This window comes from Notamacropus eugenii, chromosome 6 (assembly GCF_028372415.1).
Source record: "Notamacropus eugenii isolate mMacEug1 chromosome 6, mMacEug1.pri_v2, whole genome shotgun sequence".
Lineage (NCBI taxonomy): Eukaryota > Metazoa > Chordata > Mammalia > Diprotodontia > Macropodidae > Notamacropus > Notamacropus eugenii.
This window is the reverse complement of record NC_092877.1, coordinates 24,700,217-24,716,702: the sequence shown is the minus strand read 5'-3', so window position 1 is coordinate 24,716,702 and position 16,486 is coordinate 24,700,217. Positions and strand designations below refer to the sequence as shown.

At 38.7% G+C, this 16,486-nt stretch overlaps 1 protein-coding gene across 4 annotated transcripts in view; it reads right to left on the bottom strand.

Moving 5' to 3' along the window:
* The window catches only part of SLC5A12 (solute carrier family 5 member 12), a 60,001-nt gene that overhangs the window by 18,799 nt on the left and 24,716 nt on the right, over window positions 1-16,486 (bottom strand). For 3 of the 4 annotated variants that reach the window (XM_072619304.1, XM_072619302.1, XM_072619301.1), the window contains 7 exons: window positions 14,999-15,064; window positions 12,651-12,702; window positions 11,052-11,119; window positions 7,510-7,664; window positions 7,263-7,403; window positions 4,476-4,605; window positions 1,395-1,483 (listed from right to left, as the gene is read on the bottom strand). In XM_072619304.1, the coding sequence (XP_072475405.1) occupies window positions 1,395-1,483; window positions 4,476-4,605; window positions 7,263-7,403; window positions 7,510-7,664; window positions 11,052-11,119; window positions 12,651-12,702; window positions 14,999-15,064 (701 nt within the window). The remainder of the gene's footprint in view (window positions 1-1,394; window positions 1,484-4,475; window positions 4,606-7,262; window positions 7,404-7,509; window positions 7,665-11,051; window positions 11,120-12,650; window positions 12,703-14,998; window positions 15,065-16,486) is intronic. The other variant, XM_072619303.1, reaches the window with a different exon arrangement.

The window sequence follows — 16,486 nt, the reverse complement described above, 5'->3', positions numbered from 1 at the left end:
TCAAGAGATGAGAAACTTCATTTTAAGAGAGGATTTTCTTCCCACTATCTCCAGTTTCAGGAGATGAAAATGCTATCTCTATAAAGCCTAGATTAAAGAGCTGTATAAAGGCTAGACTAATGTGCTATATGAAAGATTGTGATGGTGGTAGTTATTATTTCAGCATCAGAGCTGTTCACAGCAATGGAGTTGCCCAACAGTCCAGTGAAATAGGGACTATTGTTAATTTCATTTGAGGCTGAAAGATATTAATATTTTGCTTAGGTTCACATAACTAGGAAATGCCTTCAGCAGAATTCACACTTAGCATCCCTTCTCAGCTGAGCATTTTCAGCTGGTTAACTTTTGCCCAATTGCTGGTTTCCCAGACTTGTCCATCCCCTGATGTGACTGTCCCAGAAGGCAACAGCGATGGTTCTATGAGCTTCATCCTGGCCCTGTTCCATGTTAAGGCAATAAACAAGAGGGTGGGCAGCCTTGTCCTTGGGCACAGCTGCCAAGTTCTTTGATCTGGACTCTTGGCAGGCTCAATAAAGCAGATTTCTTTATCGCTGCAGACAGAGGGACCTGTTCACATAGGAGAATTTGTAGGTCTCCCAGCTTTCTGTTCCTTTGTTTGGGAAAGCAGTCTCCTTCCCCAGAGTGTTTGGGGGTTAGAAACATTTTGCTGTCAACGTGCCCATCATTCTAGACATCTATAAAAAGCAGATTGGTCATACATAACATTTCACAGTAGAGCCAGGGAAGGAGAGAAAATTTGTTTCCCCAGTTATCATGGATTAGAGTACTCAGTGGCTAAACTTTTCTTGGACTCCTGACCCACAAACAATCTTTTTTTCCCCTTTAAGTCTGATCTTGACTTCTTTAGAATAGAGAACTCCAAGTTTAGAAACCTACTCTACTGATACCAATCAGAAAATAGAATGCAGGACTTGGAATCATCAAGACTTAAGTTTAAATCTGACCCTAAACACTAACTCAAGGACCCTGGACAAGTCATTTAACCTCTGCCTCAGTTTCCTCAACTATAAAATGGGGATATGACCCATCCCTCAGGGTTGCTGGGAGAATAAAAATGAGAAAAATTTTGTAAAGTACTAAGCACAATGTCTGGCACATAGTAGGTATCATAAAATGCTAATTATTATATTATATCACATCATATCATATATTAATACATTTTATATTATCATCATAATATTATTATTACTTTTCTGTCTATAACTCCTTTGTGAGTTACATTCTTAGAGAGTTGAGTGAGGACACGGGAAGTTAAAAGATGTATTCAAGGTCACACAGTCAATATATGTCAAATCTGCCTGATTCAACACGAGCCCTCTCCTCATTAGACTGTATTAACTGTCATCATAGCAAATAACTTTCAGGCAGCTTACCTCAGGGTTCCACTGAAGGCACATGCCACAAATAGTCCTGGGAGTCCTGGCATTGAGGCAAATATTTCCATGACAAAATATGGCATCAGCTGGAGAGAGGTTGGAGAAAAAAAAAGGAGGGGGATGATTAACTGGGCAACTTTACCAGTTGCTCAAGCAATATCAGCTCCCATATAAATGCAGCTCCTTCCTTCAGGGAAGGAACGTGTGTCCCATTCTGTTCCGGGAGTCCACCACCTCGCAGGAGGTGGGTAGCATGATTCATGATCAGTCCTCTGGATCATGTCTGGTCATTGGTCACTCAATTCTTTAAACTGTTGCTATTTTGTGTGAAATGTTCTCTTGACTCTTCTCTCTTCACTCTTCATCCCTTCACCTAAGTTCCCAGGTTCCTCTGAAACTGTCCCTTTCATTATTTTGTCCAGCACGATGGTATGCCAGTCCCCAGCTGATGGGTATGTAAGTAGAATGCTCACTTCACAGGTGTAGATTGTAGCTCTTCTATGAATACAAGGCAATTTTAGCGAAGGGATACTTGCAGCTAGAGGTGAGCAGAGAGGAATCAAAATCTCTCAGTATTCTAGGCAAATATTTTTGTTGTTAGGTTCTTTGTATGTTTTGAGTTTGTTGGTTTTTGGGGGAGGGGTGCAATTGGAGTTAAGTGACTTGCCCAGGATCACACAGCTAGTAAGCGTCTGAGGCCAGAATTGAATAGATCCTCCTGACTCCAAGGCTGATGTTCTATCCACCACCAGCTAGCTGCCCCTTCTGACTACTTTCTAAGTCTCTACATTGAATGGCCTTTAAGCAATTCATGATGAAGATGTCCAGAAGAAAACTACAGTGGAAGAAGCTTAGCAGTAAGTCTCAAAAGAAAATTGATAGATGTATTTCAATTTAATGGTTTCCATTGGAATCTATGTATTTTGTGCATTCGTAGGCAGCTAAGTGGTTCAGTCAATAGAGCAATAGATTTGCCATCAGGAAGACCTGATTTTGAACATTTACTAGCAGTATGACGCTGATTAAGTCACTTAGTCTCTGGCTGCATCAGTTTCCTCACTTGTAAAATAGTGCAATAGGAGTATCCGCCTCCCAGGGTTATCATGAGGATAAAATGAAATCATATCTGTAAAGTGTTTTGCAAACTTTAAAACATTATTCTGAGAAGAGGTCCATTGAATTTCATCAGGATTGCCAAAGGAGTCCATAACTCAAGAAGGATTAAGAACTCCTGCTTTAAAATGTTCCAGACTAAAGTCTTCTGTGAACTGATGGAAAGACAAATAAGCAGAAATAGGAAAATAATATATATAACTTCAACAATTTAAAGAGACAGAATCAAAAAAAGCCACAAGTGTAAATGGCATGTAATTATAAATGACCAAGTCTGGTCCTTGACAAGAGGTAGGAGGAGGAGGAGGAGGAGGAGAAGGAGAAAGAGGAGAAGATGGAAAAGGAGGAGGAGAAGGAAAAGAAGGAGAAGATTGATGATAATGATGAGGAGGAGGAGGAGGAGGAAGAGGAGGAGGAGGACTTGCGCAGCACCTACCTACTATATTCTGGGCGCTGTGCTAAGCATTTAACACATATCTTATTTGATCCTCCCAACCACTTTGGGAGGTAGGTGCTATTTATTATCCGCATTTTACAGGGGGAAACAGGTGGAGGTTAAGTGACTTGCCCAGGATCACACAACTGGTAAATGTCTGACATTACATTTGAAATGAGGACTTCCCAATTCCAGATGGCAGCATTCTATTCACACTATACCACCTAGCTGCCTCAGATGAAAAAGAAAAGCATATCCTTTCTTCCTACTTTGTAGAAGTGGGAGATTGTGGTTATAGAACAATGTATATCCTATTACACTCAACTGTTTTTGAGTTTTACTGACCTGTTTTTCCCATTCTCTTCTTTTCTTTCTTCCTTCCTTTCCTTCTTTTCTTCTTTCCTTCCTTCCTTTTTCTTTCTTTCTTTTTTCTCTCTTTCCTTCCTTCCTTTTTCTTTCCTTCCTTCCTTCCTTCCTTTCTTCTCTCTCTCTCTCTCTCTCTCTCTCTCTCTCTCTCTCTCTCTCTCTCTCTCTCTCTCTCCTCTCCTTTCCTTGCTACAAGGAGTGGTTTTCCAGCTAGGAGAGGAGGAAAGTATTTATTTGAAATGAAGTTGATGTAAAACAAATGATATCAATAAAATTTTTAAAAGACCCAAGTGGCTGCCATTTTTCCAGACATACTTCTCGCCAACAGACAGCATAAACAACCTCAGAACCTCATAAATTCACAGAATTTAAGAGATACTTTACAGATAGTCTAGTATGATTGCTTCATTTTACATATCAGGCAACTGAAGCCTATGGAGGATAAGTACCTCGCCAAAAGTCACAGTATAAATAAATGGCAGAGTTTATACTGGAGCCTTCTTCTCTAGGCTCTTAGGACAAAGGTATTTCTGTTAGACCACACTACTCTTTCCTTGATTTTCACATCTGTAATAGTAATTTAAATGGGAAGATGTTTCCCATTCATTAATAGATCCATGAAACCTTCCTTGATCCCATGGAAACCTGAATTATATGAGTCTGAATCACATGGACCCTGTGCTGGGAGGAGTTTGCTGAACAGGTGGAACAGGAAGGGTAGAACAGGAAGAGGCTACAGCAAAGCTGAGAGGAAATTAGTGAGAGAACAACTAGAGCTGGGAAGGATGCAGGCAAGCAGGCAGCTGGCCCGTGTGCATGAAAGAGCTTGTTCATGATTTTGTTTAATGGAACTGGTTTGTGGGAAGTCAAACAGGGAGAAGGCTTGGGTATGGTGTTGTCCTCTGCATTGTTATTGGGTATGGATTTTTGTTACTATGATGGTTTTGACTTTCTGGTGTCTGAAAAAATGCTTTGGTTCTGTCTTCCATGTGGAGAGTCTGTTGTATTTCATGATGGAGAATTACTCTAGGATACTCATGGCCACCACAGGCACTGTGAATATCACGTTGGTGCTACAGTGTTGTTTGTGGCTCACCTAGAAATGATCAGCAAACCTACCCCATCTGGTCCCTTCAGGCAACCCACCTTGTTGGCATCCATACCTGATCTGGTGCTAAGATGATGCCAGCAGTCCAGGGGTCACAGTTCTTGAAATAAGCATACATGATAAGGCCTGAAAAGACTGCACAGGCCAGAATTATCCAGAGACCAATTAAGTTAAGATAAAGAGCACTAGAAGAGAGAAGAGAGGCCTGTTAGTATCCCTTATGATGGAATCCATTCTCAAGGGGCTGATGTGAGAATCACATGGGATAACATACATTTTAAAATACTGAGTAGCCTGTACAGCACAAATCTGACATGCAGGAGTGCATCTAGTGCTGGGCACCAACCTTCAGGAAAAACATTGGTGAGATCAACTATACTCAGAGGTGAGCCACCAGGAAGGCAAGAAGCTCAAAATCAATGTCATATAAGAAATGGATGGAGGAATTTTTTTTTTAATTGAAGGAAAGAGCATTTAGGAAAGATAATAGCTGTGTTCAAATGTTTGAGAGTTCTCATGTGTAAGAGGGATTAGATTTATTTTACTTGTTTGAGTGAACCAGAACCAGAAAATTATGTGATGATGAAGCTCAGCTAAATAAGGAATACCTTTCTAATAATTAATTAATAATATGATTATTAATATAACAATTTATAGTTATGTAAATATAATTTAAAAAATTAAAAATAAATAAAATTAAAATAATTAAAACTGTTCCAAAGTAGAATGGGATGCCTTATTGGAATGAGAGAACCCCGTCATTGGAAGTCATACAGTCCCAGTCAGAAGGGAGTTCAGAGGTCATCTAGTCCAAAGTCTATCTGAAATAGGAGCACTTATTTAACAGGTGGTCACCCATCTGCTGCTTAAAGGAAATAAGTTTTCCTCTCCACATGAGCACTTTATTTATGACCTTTAGAACCATATAGATTAAATTTTATTTTAAAAAAATCTTTTAGGCATTATCAAGATTCTTTTGTGGAATTTTGCTGGATAAGATAATGTTTCAAGGAAGTAAGTTACTGAAGAGTGAGGTTTAGAAATGTTTTTCTGGTTTTTTTTAGAATTAGGAGGAGCAAGAAGGGGGTAGAAGGAGTAGTGATAGAAAGAGAAAAAGGGAAACGAGGAAGAGGAGGAGGAGGGAAAAAAGGAGAGGAGTCATAATAGGAAGAGGAGCAGAGAAGAAGGAAGAGAAGGAGGGAAGATCATCCTAACCATAATACTAGGCAAATCCAACATGTGAAAAATTCCTATTCACCAGACAAATAACTCAGGATTTTTTTTTGCCAGAAAATTCTTTACTATTCAAATGTTTTCAGCCCAGTTATCTTTTAAGTATAAAGTCCAATTAATGCATTTAAGATATAATTTGAACAAAAATCCACTTGAAACACAACTTCTCAGGAACAGCTATTTTATAAAGTGAAGTAGAATTTAAAGAGATTTTTCTTATAATGGTGTCAGTAACAGTGATAAATCTCAGGGTTTAACAATGTCAAAGCCTGGTATAATTTAGCCACCTTTAATGTGAATGAAATAGTATATAAAGACAACTTGTTGGTTGTGTCTATACCTTTGTATTCAATTTCTTGGAATTAATACTACAGCCTTGAAAAAATCAAGGTGGTTGCCTTACTACCTGTGTGACATTGAACAAGCTACTTAACCTTTCTGGCCCTGACTTTCCTTATCTGATGAGAAAACAAGGAAATTATTGTACTAGGTGGTTTATAAGATCCCAAATCTAATATTTTATTACCCTCTGACCTGAAGTTGAATTCAGCTATGCTATCTGCTACCTTTGTGACTTTGGGCAAATTTGTTCACCTCTCTGGACCTCAGTTTCCTCACCTGAAAATAAAAGGATTGAACCAGTTACTGAGATCCCTTCTAATCTAAATCTCAAATTCTGCAATCCTTTGATCATTGCTTCTGATGAGGTCATGAATGGATAATCTACTAAAAATCACTTCAAAAGAATACTATTCAGATAAATCAAAAGTTTATCAACTAAAAGGATATATATTAGATTCTAACTATTTCCCACTACACTTCAAAGATCCTTAATTCCTATTTCATTGGTATATTAATTTTTCCCTGATCATGCATAGCATGTCCATTTCTGCCAACGTTCTTTGCTGCCTTTCTTAAGGAGGGGAGATGAAGGATCTGTCCCCATCCTCAAAATCATCTCAGTCCTGCCTTTCTAAAGTTATATCCCCTTTGTAACCTTTTACTATCTGTCCTAATCCAGTTCCTCTTCCCCAAACTCCATTCTCCTAAAGATGTCTCTGCTATCCTAGGAATTATTAGATTATAATAAATCATACCTTCATAGAACAATGACACAAGTGGAGGATCTATTTCCCAGAGGAGGAAATTAAGAAGTGAAGTCATACCACCAGTAGCTGTTAAGGTAGTGCTTGAATCTCAGACTGGATTTCAATCCCACAACCATTTAATAAGTAGTTTAATTACTTATTTTAATTTAATTTTTTTATTTTTATATTTATTAATTAAATATTTATGTGTTTATAAATTAATTTAATAAGTAAATTAAATAAGACTATCGTTGGGTACTGTCCTAGGTGCTAGTAATACACATAAAAAACAAAATGGTTCCTGCTCTTAAGAATCTCATAGTTCACTGCTGTTTCCAAATGTGATCTATCTCTTCAACCTCATTGAAGGAAGCTCTTAGATCTCACTGAGAATGTCTTATTCCTGAACTTAGCTTATGTAAAGAAGGTGCTCAATATGTGCATATGTTCAGACATATAGTAGGTGTTCAATGAATACATTATGATGATGATAATCATGACAATGATGAAGACCAACTTACATCTTAGCATGCTTTTCTGTTTTGCAAGAGATGCATCTCTGTATTGTGGATTGATTAACACCATAGATGCCTAGCCATGTAAAGGTTCCTCCAACAGCAATTGTCCAGAATGTATGCTTTCTCAAAGGATCTACGTCAAAGCTATGAGACACATGCATAGATCAGGTCATGTTCCATGATTCCAAGATGCTATTGTAAAAAATAAGGAATGGTAACCCAAAACAGAATAAAATCATATTAGACATACTCAAATATGTCAAGTCGAGACCCATTTTTGCATTGGTCTAATACATTCTGTAATCCACCAGCATATGCTGCTCCTTGGATAAGAACCGTCAAGAATCCTACCACCATGACAATCATTTGAAATGCATCTGTCCACACAACTGCTTTTAATCCTCCCTGAAACACATAGAATCCATGTGAGTTCTTCAGATCAAACATGACAAGAGTTTGGTTTATTCCTGGGGTCACCTGCTCAAAAGTTCAAGAAGACTTTATGTTATCAAGTACAGAATCATAAAAGCATAACTGGAAGAAATGTTAAGAGGCAATCTCATCCAACTTCTTCATTTTACAGAGGAAGACTGAACTGAAGCCCGAGAGGTTAAGTGACTCAGTGATGACGTAGCATTTGAAACCAGACCTTTGACTACAAATTCAGTGCCCTTTTCACCTTATCATATTCCCTTACATGTGAATCCTCACGTTATCTTTCCAAGCTTCCTGTCATTGTCTCCTGTATTTTACCAGTTATGATAGATAATGTATATAAGACTCAAACCAGTCTCTCTGAGACTCATAGAATGTTAGAACTGAAAGGGAATTTACTTTCCCACATATAAAAATGAGGGGCTTAGACTAAAAGACTTCCTTTCAAAACATGACTGTCTATATAATAGTAAAACATCTGACTCTTTCAACTAGGTCTGATAAGGACTCAATCATCCAGATTCCAGATCTCCCATCTAACCAGTTCTGGAACAACAGCTTCCATGAGGCTCATATTAGTAATCATGTAGCCGTTAACTCTATGACTTTCTTAGAGAGTTATCACGTTGAAATGAGCATTTGTCCTCCTGTGTGATTGATAACAAAAGGGCTTAAATTGCAGTGAGAGATATTTGCATTCATCAGAGTATAAATGTTTGTTGAGTTGAATCAAATTGGATTTGACTCCATAGAGAAACATAACTTTAAAATTAACATTACCTTTCTAGAAAGGTATAGTCAAATGTTTCAAATTGGAACTCCAAAATTCAAATAAATTCAACAACTATTCCATTAAGTACCTACTATGCACAAGTACCTTGCAAAAAAAGTATCAGGAGAAGCAGTAGGAAATCAACATTTTTTTCTTGATTTCTTGGATGGATGACTGATTGATTTGGGGTATTGGTAAAAGATATACTGAAAGATAAAGGGAAGATTTGAGGGGGGGAGCCAAGAGACAGCTCTGAAAGCAATGATTAGAAAGACAGATTTATTCCTAACTGAATTTCCAAAAAGTAGAATGAACTTCTTCCAGACATGATGATTTCCCCTTTTGGAGATCTTCAAGCAAAGACTGGGCTGCCCACTTCTCTGGGATACTGTAGATGGTACAGTGGACCAAGTGCTGGGCCTAGAATCTGGAAAACCTGAGTTCAGCCAGTCTTGCATACTGTAGGACCCTGAACAAATCACTTAACTTCTATTTGCCCAAGTTTTATCAGCTCTAAAGTGATAATAATATTACCCACCTCACAGAGTGGGCATCTAGGTGGCACAGTACATAGAGCACTATACTTGGAATCAGGAAGACTCATCTTCATGAGTTCAAATCTGGCTGTGTGACCCTGGGCAAGTCACTTAACCCTGTATGCCTCAGTTTTCTCTTCTGTAAAATGAGCCGGAGAAGGAAATGGAAAACCACTCCAGGATCTTTTCCAAGAAAACCCCCAAATAGGTTCACATAAAATCAGACACAAATGAAATGACTGAACAACAATGACCTTCCAGAGTTGTTATGAGACTCAAATGAGATATTTGTAAAGCACTTAGCACAGTTCTTGGCAAACAGTAGGCACATAAAAATATTTATTAGTTCCCCCCATCTTATTTGATCATCATAACAACCTTGTAAAATAGGTGCTGTTATCACCTCCACTTTTGTAAATGAATATTCTGTGGCAACAAAAAAGTTAAAGTGACTTGCCTAGGGTCCAAGAGCTAGGAAGTATCTGTGGCCCAATCTGAACTCAGGTCTTCCTGAATCTAAGCTCAGCCTGCTATGTACTATGTCACCTAGTTGCCTTAAGGAGGTGACCCCTGAGTTGAGTCTTGAAGGAAAATAAAAGATTTTTTTCTGGAAACAGGGAATGAGAAGAGCAAATTCCAGCAGAGGGCCATATTGATATGCTGCAAAATCAAAATCTGCCCTGCATAGTGTATATGGCTTCAGCAATCCCTAGTTTCTATAACTGGAAGAGGGATGATCTGGGGCATCAAGAATACCAGTACAATATGAGGGAAGGGAAAGTCAGCCTGAGCAAAAGCCAAAGACTTGGAAAATGGCTGTCATGTTCTGGGACACCGTGAAGAAATAGGCTTTAAGGGAGCAGAGAGTTTGTGTTGGTGAATAGGAGGACATGATGAGATTAATTATGGTGGGAAAGATGATGACCAAACTTGAACTTCAGGCTGAAGAATTTGAATTTCATCATTCATATGCAGTGAGAAATCACTGAAAAGGTTTTTGGTTTTGAGTCAAAGAAAGACATAATGACATAGATGACTTAGAAATTTTATCTAGCTTTGGTGTTTAATGGATTAAGCTGAGTGAGAGCAAAAGCATTGGAGCCTCATTAGAAAACTATTTCAGTAGGTCTAGTATGAATCAATGAGGATCTGGGAAAGAGTGATGACAGTGGGAATGAAAAGAAGAGAAATGTATCTGAAAGACATTTCAAAGCAATTCTGAATGCTGAAAAGATGAAAGGGAAACCTAGGATAATGTGGTGCATTTCAATGCATATTATATGCTATACCTGGTAGTGATATCATATATTGGGTACCTGTTGAATGACAATGTATAAAACGATTCAGCATCTAGAGACAGTTGTCTGTGTCCCCACATTCCAAATTACTTACTCATATTTCTTACCCATGTCCATTTGCTTCCCTAGGAAAATAATATCACAGTTAACTGCTAACATTTATTTAAACATATTATTAATACCTCTCAGGGTCTGAGGCTAAGGAATTGAGTGAGTACAGATCAGAATGCAGAAAATAGTTCCAGGTTTACTGATAACTAGCCAACACCAACATTCAACCTGAAATGGATGACCTTTAGATTGAACCAAATACCAGCCATCTTACTCATACATACAATCATCCTTTCGCTCTCAACAAGTAGCCAGTGGGGAGAGGTCATTTTTCTTAGGCAGTATACATGTTGTCTGTGGATGAATGTGGCTAATGAATGAAAAAAAAATCCATTCCTTCCCCCCCAAAAAAACAGGTAATTACCAGAATGACATGTAGCCATTGGTAAATCTAAACAGTTTTCATGATATTCTAGCATCAACCCAAGTTTATATCTTGTTTACTTAGAGGAGATCAATAAAATGCATTTGAAGAAAAAATATTCATAATTTGGAAAATATGAACACTCAAGCCAGCAATTTCTTTTTCACATAACTTTGAAATGCAGTCATTCACTCCAGAATTAGAGTTCTGCCGGTTGTGATTTGGTTGTATTCCATCTTAGGCTGGCAAAACTTTTTCTGAGCGGTACATACATACCAGAGTACAGTAGAATGTGCAGACGATTCCTGTGGCAAACACAGATCCCCAGAGATCAAAGCCAGTCACTACAAAAGGTAAGAAATGTTATAAAAGGTTTCTCTAAGGAAGGTAAGCAGAGAATTTTCTACAGAAATTAAGGCAGAAGGAAGTTCGCCTGATTTGAAGGGGTAAGTCTAGTTATAAACTCCCTTAGGAAACTAGTTTCCATCAGGTATGTCACATTTATTTTATTATAACTTACCATGACCCAGTCCTGAAGACCCATAAGACTTAGAAGAGGTTTTCTCAGATTTCACACCTTTCTATTCTTGGTCTGAATGTGCCTCCTTAGTCAGCAGGGTTATACTACAAATTCAGTCATTTCAATTGTGTCTTACTCTTCATGACCCTATTTGGCAGAGATACTAGAATGGTTTGCCATTTTCTTCTCCATCTCATTTTGCAGAAGAGGAAACGGAGTCCAACAGGGTTAAGTGACTTGCCCAGACTCACATAGCTAGTAAGTGTCTGAGTTCAGATTTGAGCTCATAAAGATGAGCCTTCCTGACTACTAGGCCTAGCATTCTATCTGCTACAGCACTCAACTGCTCATATACCATAATTTTCAAGTAATTCAAATCTTTGGTAAGAAATGCTGCCATTTTGAATGGATTTTAACAATTCAATAAAATAATGACATATATAAATATATACGTATGTGTACGTATATACAAATGTAGATGTATATGTATAAAATTTTAAAATGTCGCTTGAATTTTTTTCCCCCAACTTCAAAGACCCATGATTTCACTGTTGTGACCATTAATATCCATAACAATCTCTCTATCTTTGGGCCTTCAGGAGTTGCTGAAAGCAAAAAATCAGTAGCTGGTGGCCAGCCTTCTGACAAGCCCACTGCACGAAGCTAACCTGGACTTTGGACATTAGATACATGAGCTATTGCCAGGCCTGGACACAAAGCCTTTTTAACTTGGAATCATCTCTTCCTTTTAAATCGTAATTGACTGAATAATTATTTCAAAATAAATGACTCCACATATCCATTGTCATATTGGAGAAGCGCTATACTTTTGGACAATAATAAATCCAATAAATCCAATATTTTTGATCCTTCACTCATTAGTTTTATATATATATGCGTATGTAAGTATATACACATATATGTGTGTATGTATATATATATTTTTTTCTTTTAGGTCATCCTCACTCTGAAGCTGTGTGTTTGTGCTTTATTCCTTTGTGTCCAACTCCAAATGACCCCACAGAGTTTTTCCATGGGGTTTTCTTGATAAAGATATTGGAACAATTTGCCATTTCCTTCTCCAGTGAGTCCCCATTTTACAGATAAGGAACTGAGGCAAATAGGAATTAAGTGACTTGTGCAGAGTCACACAGCTAATAAGCATCTGAGACTACATTTGAACTCAGAACTTCCTGACTCCAGGTCTAGTGCTTTATCCACTGTGCCACCCAGCTGCCCCCAAAGCCTTCAACCATGGGAGCACTTAGCCTTAAGTATAGCCTGTCAATGCTATATGCATTTTACAGAAGTCAGGATGAGGGCATAGTTGAGACATTATTTTTCTCCCAACTCACCTTGATTGAGTGCCAAAGCAGGAGCATAAATCACCACTCCAGTATAGAGGATCTAAAGAAGAAAGAGGTGAAGAGAGTTGCTAAGAAGCTGTTGACTGGCCGACAGGTTGCCTGCAAGCATCTAGTGTGGCCTCTACTGAGTCTCCTTTCTTGATGGTGGCAGCACCCTCATCATAGACTTGGCTATTCAAAGCCATTGGGGTTAACAGGACATAGCACAACACATGTCTTTCCTGCCCCCACTCATCACCTCACTGAGAGGAGTTGGAAACCATCAGGACGTAAGAGATGCACAGTAAGATATTTAAATCCTGTAGGAACTTGATGACATTGGGAATGTCTTGGTCCTCCTCCCCCCTAGGTTGAAGAAGATTCTCTTCTCCATCTTCTCCCATTCCCTAATGTGAGTGAGTCAGACTAGAAGACCTATTAATCATTATACCTCTGTAAGTGAATTAAAGAATAACCAATATACATATATGGGTTTTGTCCTGACCTATTATTTCGGTGCAAGAGGTACTTTCCTGGAAGGAAGCTTCTCTACCACTGTAGACTAAGAAACTTCCCTGGGGCCCTGAGAAAATGACCTGCCCAAGGTCATTTAGGCACTCAAGGCTTCAGGATTCTGAAACCAATTCTCTATTCATCATGACACACCAACAATCTTTTTTGTCTGTCTGTCTCTCTTGCTCTCTATTTCACTCCTTCTCTTTCTCTGTCTCTCCCCTCCCTCTCTCCCTTTCCATTGGCATCACCTCCCTGATGTCATGGTCCTCTTTGAGAATGAGGGACAAACCACAACAACACACATGCATGTGTATATATAACATATATACATATGTAACTAAATGGGCTGCCCATCAATTAATAAACATTTATTAAGACCTACTATGTGCCAGGTACTCTGCAAAGTCTGGCTATACAAAAAGAGGTAAAAGGACAATCTCTGCCCTTCAGGAGCTTAGAATTCAATGGGTGAGACCTCATGCAAACAACTTAACACAAAGCAAGCTCTATGGATAGGATAAACAGGGATAATTAACAGAGGAGAGGCACTAGAACTGAGAGAGGATGGGGAAAGCTTCCTGAAGAAAGTGGGATTTTAGTTGGGACTTCAAGCAGGTCAGGGAGGTCAGAAGTCAGAGGGGGTAAAGAGAGCATCCCAGGCATGGGGGAGACGGCAGCCAGAGAGAGTGTCTGAGACTGAGAAATGGAGTGAACTCTTCATGGAACACCCAGGAGGCCATAGTCACTGGACTGAAAAGTAGGTATCAGAGAATAAGGAAAGGTAGGAAGGAGCTAAGTTATCCTGGGCTTTAAATATCAAACAGAATATTTTGTATTTGACCCTGGAAGCAATAGGAAGTCACTGGAGTGTATTGCCTGGGGTGAGATATGATAGGACCTGAGCTTTAGGAAAATCACACTGGCAGCTGAATGGAGGGTGGATATTTCAAAATCCAGATAATAGGCATTCTTTATGTGCCATATGAATCATTAAATTTATCTCTTCTGAGTGACCATAATTTTGTTGAGGAATCCTCACAATGTTCTAGGTCTACTTATGGTAAATTATTATACTAAATTCTTAGAAAACAGGTTACTTATTTGTAAAAACAAGTAATTAATTTGTACTCCATGAATGACAAGGGGGATAATGAGTAAGTCCATGAACGATAGTCTTGCTTTGGGGCAAACAGACAGAATCAGGACAAAGCATCTACGTATCCTTGAAAACTGTCCTCTCACTACCAGGGAAAAACTGAACTCAACTCTTTCAAGAATAGGTTTACGATTGTTGTTCACTAACAACTCTGAGCATATGTTTTTAATGTACATGACTTGAATCCTCCATGTGTCATTTATTCATTTGTTTGTTTCTTATCACATTTGTTATTTCACTAATGCAGGGAGTTCTTTGGTGAAGACACTTCTACCAATGTAGATTGACCTTGTACCACAACTTAGCTTTTTAGAGCATTGTCTGGGGGGGAATTGAGGCCTGAAGCCAAGGCCAACTCACCATCCACTATGACACATTGCCTCTTTATGTCTCCATGTGTCATAGATAGTGGGATGTTTTGGAATTGAAAATATGTCCTTAAAAAAAGAGTCATGTTCAAAGTGTTCTATGTTATGTCCTAGGCATCTACTTACTTTTCCTATCCTTAGCCCTGGATCTGTAGTCATGGATCCCTGTAAATTCTACCCATGTACCAAGAAGCTTGCTTTATTTGCCAACCTAACTGGAAAAATGAAATCTCACCACTCACCAGGGGCGAGTTCCTATAAGAATTCCCTCTTCTCCTCCCCCAGCACCCAAGCCCCACATTGGAAATGATTCTTACCGTCTGCACTATATAGATAAGTGTAGCAGCATACCGGACCACCTTGTTAAATCTTAACTGTAAATACTAAAGGAAACAAAAAGAAAATATGCCAAAAATTAGTAGTGCTTTAGCCAGCAGTAACCTAGGGGTCAGTGTGGCATAACAGATCAATCACTGCACGGAGATTTAAGACCTGACTTCAAATCCTACCTTGAGATATTTATCAGCTGTATAACCCTGACCAAGACACTTAACTTTCATAATGCTAGCATTCCCTCTATATAGCTATAACCTTTATATGCCTCCATTTATTATGTTTAATATGAAGGAATTGGGCTCTCATTAACCATTAAGGTCCCTTCCAACTTTACATCTATGACCTCATGAGCCTAAGAATCACAGATCATGAAAGTTAGAAACGACCTCAGAAGGCTTCTCCTTCAACCCCTACCTAGACAGGAACATCCTTAACAAGAAACCAGCTAATCGCAGTTCTAATACCTCCAGCAGTGGTTCACTCACTACCATCCAAAGCAGCCCATTGCATTTCTTTCCTTCTTTTTTAACTCTGTTAACAAGTTTTTCTTGATACTGAATTAAAATTTGTTTCTGTGCAACATCTCACCATGTTTTCTCCGTGCATGGGATTTTTAGTCTTTAAGGTGGTGTTTTCATTCTGTGTGTTCATTTCATACTATAAAATCCACCCCTTCCTTTCCATTTCCACTGAGACCAGACTTAATCAGATCTATCATCTAGGCTTAGGGGATCTTCCTTATTGTCCCTCACTTCTTGGATTTGCCTAAGGTTACAACTAACTCCAAATTCACACCACCATCCCCCTTGAATTATCATACTAGCTTGTTTTCTTTTAAGGCTGTTGAGGACTCCAGTCATTCCTCTGGTATCCTCACTTCTCAGTCACAATAATTATATAGCTGTTGAACTTCAAAAGACATAGAGACAATTCCAAAGAAAGGAGAGAGGAATTGCTTCTGGGGCTTGCCTTGCCAGAGGTGAGCAGTGTTCCCTTCATTCAGGAGGTAGCATTTCAATTAAGTATGGAAAGACAGTTAGGAATTCAACAGGAGGAGTGGGGGAGGGGTGGTTTTCCAGGCATCAGAGGAATATCAGAAAAGGCAAAGAGGATCTGAGTGCCAGAGATTTGTCCAGTTTAATTAGAAAGCAGATAATATGAGAGCAATATGAGCTAAAGCTAGAAAGGCAATATGGCGATAGATGGTAGAAAGCTTTGAAAACCATATGAAAAAGTTTGGGCTTTACTAAGTAGGCAATCAATGGAAACTCAATAGATACTTTTAACCAAAAGTCTGACATGAGCAGATCTATACATAGGAGAGGTTATTTTGGCAGCAAATGAATTAAAGAAAAAAGAAGAGAATAAGAGATACCTGTTAGGAGGCTTTACCGTAGACCACATGGGTGTTAATGAGGGACCTGAGCTAGAGTGGGAGAAATGGGGATAGTTCTTAGAGAACATAGGTA